Below are 6,614 nucleotides of genomic sequence, written 5' to 3' on the forward strand. Positions count from 1 at the left end.
GAGTCTGTGAGGTTGGGCACTGTGGGCCCAGATGGAACTCACAGCGTTCTGCAGGCTGAGTGCCACTGGCAAGGCGGTCTCTTGGCCGTCTTCAGGAGCTCATCTGCCCACACAGACAAACCCTTGCAGCTTGAAGAAGGCGTAATTTCTCACCAGGATGGTGCAGAGGAAGGCTCGTCCACGAGCACGGGCGGCTGCCTGGCCAGGGAGAACAGCTAGCCGCAGCAGGCAAAGTTGTTCGAAGGCTCGGAGCACCCAAGGGCAAAGGTCTGCCCACTGCCCTGCTGCAGAAAGTGAGGGTGAGTTCAGCGCTGCCTTTCACCCCATGTTTGCACCAAGCCTGCCCGACTTGGCCAGGCCCAACAGCGCTGCAGAACCAGCACCATCCTCCTGCCTGGGCTCACTGTGGCTATGTGACGATGAAGGAGCTGGGATACTGTAGTTCCTAGGGGGCACCCCAGGACTCGTGCCACCCTCCCTCCCCAGGTACGGCATACGTACCCTGACTGCAAGGGGATCCTGCCCGGCCTTCCACTCCACACTCTCAGCTTCCCCTCTGGAGGCCACAGCCACAGCCCTTGCCTCACCCCCGGAGAGGGACTGCGTGGGAACAGCACCCACCTGCCTGCAGCTATCTGGCATGTACTCAAGGAGGATCCTGAGGCTTTTCTCTGATTTCTTTGCCCAGGGTTGCTCTGCAGTGTGGTAACGGCCATGGTCTTCCTGCAGAGGTGCCTTTGCTCAGGGATCGCCACCATGTGAGTACAGCGCCTGCTCAGTAACAACACAGGGACACGGAGCGTGGAGGGCTCAGGGCGAGCATAGGGAGGCTGGTGGAGGAAAGTGGGGCTGGTTGTGCTCCCCGCCAGGAGCTTTCTGGCTACTTCAAGATTACTGCTCCTCAGCTTGTAAGAGAAAATCCCCCATGTGCAGGGCTCTGCCCTGGATCATTGCTGCCAGCCAAACTCCCTCTTTTCCAGGAAAGGGCTCATCCCCTTGACAAAGAAGAGGCTCTTCACAGTCCTCTTCTTGATGATCCTAGCGGCTTTTGGTGAGTATTTGCCTGTTGCCAGTGGAGGCATGGAGGCAGAGAATGCGAGCTTCAGAGTGAGAGAGAGGTGCTGGTGGGGCCCTTCCAACCCCTCCATGTCTGAAGCTCAGGGAGCTTCTGAGATGTCCATGATGCAACCAGCCCCAGAGCCAACAGCTGAAACAGGTGCAGAGCCTATGATGCTCACCACAGATGGGAGGAGATACGGGCTGTAGCTGTGGGGCTCCAAGCACACCTGGAAGCTAGGAGTGTGCAGAGCCCTCCGGCATGGGGAGAGGGTCTCCACTTGTAGTACCAACCCTTCTCTGCATCCCTATGTCCTCAGCCAGCCTCTTGCCATCCTGCTGTGGGAGGGGACCATGTGACTACAGGGATCATTAGAAACCCTGATATAATACCTCTTTTGGTGATGTGAATTACAGCTGGTGCCTTCTGTGGGACCTCGACGGTGATGTGGATGCTGCAGACAGCAGGTCTGCCACAGGTCAGTGACTGCAGCTGTGGGACCGTAAAGTCCCACAGAGGAGCACTGGTGGAGGTGGGTGCATGGGTAAATAGCCCAGTCCCTCCAGTTCCAGGCAGTGACATAGAGAATCAGCCGCAGCTTCTGCCATGACTCTGGAAAGCCCTGGCAGTTCTGGGGACTCAGGAGAGCCTTTTCCTTTCAGGTACTGCTGGGGGAGCCTGCAGCTGACCTGTATTCCTTTCGGTAAGAGTCCTCCCCTCTCTCCTGACCTGCATGCAACACGTTTCATGGGGTAGCGGCAGATGAGCTCCTGCTATTTTCATTCACTTTCACAGTGCCCAGAGCGTGTATCTTGTGCTCCTGCCTGGGCCTTTTGCTAAACCTGGAGGGGAAGGAAGTATTCACAAGCCAGGGAAAGTGAAAAAAAAAGGCTGGAGCTTTGCTGCCTCTCTTCCTCCCAAGCTTGGAGGCTTTGGGAGGGGCTGGGCAACTCTCTGACAAGATCTGCTTTCCCGCTGACTGCAGAAATATGCTTGCTCTGGCGCGGAAAAAAATGGACAACATGCAACATCTGAGAGATGAACTGGCAAGCCTGGCTGCAGAGATCAACACTGTGAAGAAGGTGATCCTGCACTTTGGGAAAGAGGGCCGGGCCCTCCCTGGGCAGCTGCTGGGCTTTTCTTGCTCAGCCCACACACCCCATCCGTTGCCGGGGGATGCTGGTTGTGCTTCTCCACCGTAAAGACCCTTCTGGCCAGCTTGTGACGTGGTTGTTTGTGTTTTCCCCAGGAAGCTCAGCAACTGAGAGAAGGGATGTCTGCAATCACACAGATGTCTGGCTGGGCTGTGAAAAGCACAAGTACGGATGACCCCAGGAAGGCAGGGCTGTCATCGCACTGAGCTCCTGCTTAGCGCTCCCAAAAGGAGGCTGTGTGGCAGCCTCGGTTCTCTGAGGCACAGGGACACGGAACAAAACCACGGGATGCAAGAGCGTGACTGTGACCGAGCAGGTCTCCTGGGGTTTGCTGTCTCCCAGCACTCACAGACCTCCTGTTGTGTGTCTGAGAGAGAAATGCTGTCGCCGGGCATGGGGATTACCTTGTTTTCCTGGGGCACCCACAAAGGTGTGGTGCTGCATATGGAGGCTGGCAGACATCCTTAGAAATAGCCTGCAGCCACCAGGTCCTCAGAGCATGGAGCCTCCTGCACTCTCCTTTCTTCTCCCTCCAGGGGCTGCCATCAACCTGCAGAGATCATCCAGCAGCTCTGCATGGCTCTGCAGGATGTTTTGGTTCCTGTGTATTCCACCCATTCTGGATACCTTTGTGCAGGTAGAGTAGCAGAAACTGTCAGTGCTGCTTCTCTTGCCTCTTACAGAGTCGGTTGCAAGCCCTGGGCTATCTCCCCTCAGGCCAGTGGTGTTGCTCAAGGGCATGGCATGGGTCCGGTGCCTGACACCTGAGGTCTCACAGAGGGCTTGGATCCCTCCAAAACAGCAGCTGGCCACAGAAGTGGCTGTGCTGAGCTGAGCTTCCTGCTCACCGTCCCAGGTCATGTCTGTGTATTTCCCCATTTCCCTGCCACAGCTTGACTGTCCCTCTCCTGACTGGACAGTGAAGGGTGGGGAGAGGCTTCAGAGCTGCTGTGCGAAAAGACAGGTTTCTTTAAAGGCCTGACTCAGGTGCAGGTATCAGATGTTTCCCGCTGACAAGCTGTTTTCCTTTTTGCCCGGTTAGGAAGATGAGTGGGCACTTCCATTCACTTCCCATTTATGGGGAAGTGGACAAATGCCATTCGTTTTGAGGTTTTCCCACAGGTGCAGTGCCGCCTATGGTTCTGGCTGCACAGGAGAGCAGTGGGCCACATCACACTCTCACTTTCATTCTCTTGTCCTCTGCTTTCAGCCTGATTCTTCCCCGGGATACTGCTGGCCTTTCCAAGGGTCTGAGAGTGAGGTGCTAATCCAGTTGCCTGCAAAAGTACGACCAACGGCCATCACCGTACAGCACACCTTAAAGACAGACTCTCCGCTGAGGACTATCAGCAGTGCCCCGCGAAATTTCATAGTCTATGTGAGTCTGCTGAGCCCTGGGGGGCTGCGACCCGGCTGTGTGGGAAAGCTGTAACAGGGACTTGCTGGTCTCTGCGCATCTGCTGAGATTCTGGTGCTCCCAAGCACTGCCATCCTCTGACGGGACATTTCAAGGGACATGTGGAATGGTGTCACCCCACGTCCTGCTCAGTGCATTTTCATAGAATCATAGAACAGTTAGGGTTGGAAAGGACCTTAAGATCATCTAGTTCCAACCCCCCTGCCATGGGCAGGGACACCTTACGCTAAGTCAGATCACCCAAGGCCTCGTCCAGCCTGGTCTTGAACACTGCCAGGGATGGAGCATTCACAACCTCCCTGGGCAACCTATTCCAGTGCCTCACCACCCTAACAGGAAAGAATTTCCTTCTTATATTCAACCTAAACTTCCCCTCTTTAAGTTTTAACCCATTACCCCTTGTCCTATCACTACAGTCTCTAATGAAGAGTCCCTCTCCAGCATCCCTACAGGCCCCCTTCAGATACTGGAAGGCTGCTATGAGGTCTCCACGCAGCCTTCTCTTCTCCAGGCTGAACAGCCCCAACTTCCTCAGCCTGTCTTCACACGGGAGGTGCTCCAGTCCCCTGATCATCCTCATGGCCCTCCTCTGGACTTGTTCCAACAGTTCCATGTCCTTTTTATGTTGAGGACACCAGATCTGCACCTCCAGGTGAGGTCTCACAAGAGCAGAGTAGAGGGGCAGGATCACCTCCTTCGACCTGCTGGTCACGCTCCTTTTGATGCAGCCCAGGTTACGGTTGGCTTTCTGGGCTGCAAGCGCACACTGCCGGCCCATGTTCATTTTCTCATCGACCAACACCCCCAAGTCCTTCTCCGCAGGGCTGCTCTGAATCTCTTCTCTGCCCAACCTGTAGCTGCGCCTGGGATTGCTCCGACCCAGGTGTAGGACCTTGCACTTGGCATGGTTAAACTTCATGAGGTTGGCATCAGCCCACCTCACAAGCATGTCGAGGTCCCTCTGGATGGCATTCCTTCCCTCCAGGGTATCAACCAAACCACAGCTTGGTGTCATCAGCAAACTTGCTGAGGGCGCACTCAATCCCACTGTCCATGTCAGTGACAAAGATATTAAACAAGACCGGTCCCAACACCGATCCCTCAGGGACACCACTCGTTACTGGTCTCCAGCCAGACACTGAGCCATTGACCACAACTCTTTGTGTGCGGCCATCCAGCCAGGTCTTTATCCACCCTGTGGTCCATCCATCAGATTGATGTCTCTCCAATTTAGAGACAAGGATGTCATGTGGACAGTGTCAAACGCTTTACACAAGTCCAGGTAGATGACATCAACTGCTCTACCCCTGTCCATCAGTTCTGTAGCCCCATCATAGAAGGCCACCAAATTGGTCAGGCAGGATTTCCCCTTAGTGAAGCCATGCTGGCTGTCACCAAGCACCTTGTTGATTTTCATGTGCCTTAGCATGCCATCCCGGAGAATCTGCTCCAAGATTTTGCCAGGCACAGAGGTGAGACTGACTGGTCTGTAATTCCCAGGGTCATCCATTTTCCCCTTCTTGAAAATGGGGGTTATATTTCCCTTTCTCTAGTCATTGGGAACTTCACCTGACTGCCATGACTGCCCAGCACCTCTAGGCTCTTGAGTAACACGCGACGGGGAGACTCAGTCCTACTGCATCCTGCATCAGACTGTGCTGGAGCTGCAGGAGCTGGAGGGAAACCACATTCCCAGATCTGGCATGAGCGTTTCCTTGTGGCTGTGTTGAGCCTGAACTGCTCCCATGTGCTTTATCTCCAAGGGACTGAATGAAGGAGGCAAAGATGAAACTCCGCTTGGGACATTCACCTACACTGCACAGGAAGAGGTTATCCAGACCTTCCCTTTGCAGGTACAGTGCAGCAGGATTTTCCCCAGGACCCATTTTCTGGGCCATCAAGCCTCAGGTTTCCAGAGCCACCTGCCTTGCTCTCTGAGGCCTGGCTTCTGATCTGCAGGGGAGCAGGGGTCCTTTGGTGCGAGGGTGGGAGAGGGGAAGAAGGGAGAAGCTGCCACCTTAGCCAGTGCAGGAGCTGGTCCTGGAGCCAGACCTGGCTGGCAGAGGAAGACGGGCGGAGCCTGCTTTTGCTCCCAACACCCCAGGAGTGACCCTGGGTTCTTTGCAGGATGAGATGAGAGACTTCCATTTCTTGAAGCTTGTCGTACAGAGCAACTGGGGAAAACCAGGCTACACCTGTATTTATCGAGTGCAGGTGCACGGGAAGGTGGATGGAACCAGTGCCATCAGCCAGATTTCAGATGTGAGGAACTCACTTCAGTAAGAATTAAAGAGGAAAATGGAGAAAGGAGGAGAGTGATTGGCCGTTAGTCTGGGGCACAGCAATGTCAGTGGCCTTCTCACAGCTGCCAACCACTGCCTTTCGCAGGCCAAGGCCTTCCTCAAGCTTTTCACTTTCTCTCCACCACAGGAATGTTTCTTAAGTGACCAAAAGGAGACAACATTCCCATTGCCTTTTCTTGCCTAGTTCCTTGACAAAATCTTTTGTGGGTCATGATCATCAAAGCACGGGCCCATTCCATTCACACAGCACCTTGACTCTGGGGACGGGGTCCAGTGGGGCCCCGCACAGGGTGCAGCCAAGTCTGCATGAGGTGATGGGGCCTGAGCAGCCTTACTGCCGTGAAGGGGAGGATGTTGGCTCAGCTTCCCCATGCCCATGCATGCTCCCAGGAACAGCCCTCGCTTTCTGTCTTCTGCTCGACTTTAAGAAAGCCGCCATTTCCCCATCTTGAAACAACAAAACACAGTCAGCTTCTATCTGACTACTACACATGCAAATATCTGTCTTTGTCGTGGAGAGATTCGCCCAGTTCAGCTCCACGTTTTCAGCAGCAAGTCTGCAAGGCTGCGGACCTACACCCATTACTCTCAGACTGATGTAAACTCTGAAGCCTAAGTCCAACACTCCCACCATCGTTCCCGCTACTCTGCTAAGTCTAGGAGGCCTGAAAACCAATGGAATC

At 54.6% G+C, this 6,614-nt stretch overlaps 1 protein-coding gene across 3 annotated transcripts; it reads left to right on the plus strand.

Annotated features, from left to right (window-relative positions):
- Positions 1 to 1,268: 1,268 nt before the first annotated feature.
- On the plus strand, positions 1,269 to 6,245 carry LOC133278289 (SUN domain-containing protein 5-like). Of its 3 annotated transcripts, XM_061470881.1 has the most exons (7): positions 1,269 to 1,760; positions 2,043 to 2,139; positions 2,307 to 2,376; positions 2,748 to 2,848; positions 3,422 to 3,589; positions 5,392 to 5,481; positions 5,756 to 6,245. In XM_061470881.1, the coding sequence occupies exons 2-7, from the start codon at positions 2,047 to 2,049 to the stop codon at positions 5,909 to 5,911; spliced, it is 678 nt and encodes a 225-aa protein (XP_061326865.1). In that variant the 5' UTR covers positions 1,269 to 1,760; positions 2,043 to 2,046; the 3' UTR covers positions 5,912 to 6,245. The 3 variants fall into 3 exon arrangements, with proteins under 3 accessions (XP_061326865.1, XP_061326864.1, XP_061326863.1); XM_061470880.1 differs by lacking the exon at positions 1,269 to 1,760 and having other exon boundaries at positions 1,771 to 2,139; positions 2,307 to 2,641; XM_061470879.1 differs by lacking the exon at positions 1,269 to 1,760 and having other exon boundaries at positions 1,771 to 2,641.
- The last annotated feature ends 369 nt before the right edge of the window (positions 6,246 to 6,614 follow it).

The sequence above is a fragment of the Pezoporus flaviventris genome, unplaced genomic scaffold (genome assembly GCF_033815535.1).
Source record: "Pezoporus flaviventris isolate CSIRO_AGI_PZ_B2104156 unplaced genomic scaffold, CSIRO_AGI_Pfla_v1 ptg000064l, whole genome shotgun sequence".
In the NCBI taxonomy this organism is placed as follows: domain Eukaryota; kingdom Metazoa; phylum Chordata; class Aves; order Psittaciformes; family Psittacidae; genus Pezoporus; species Pezoporus flaviventris.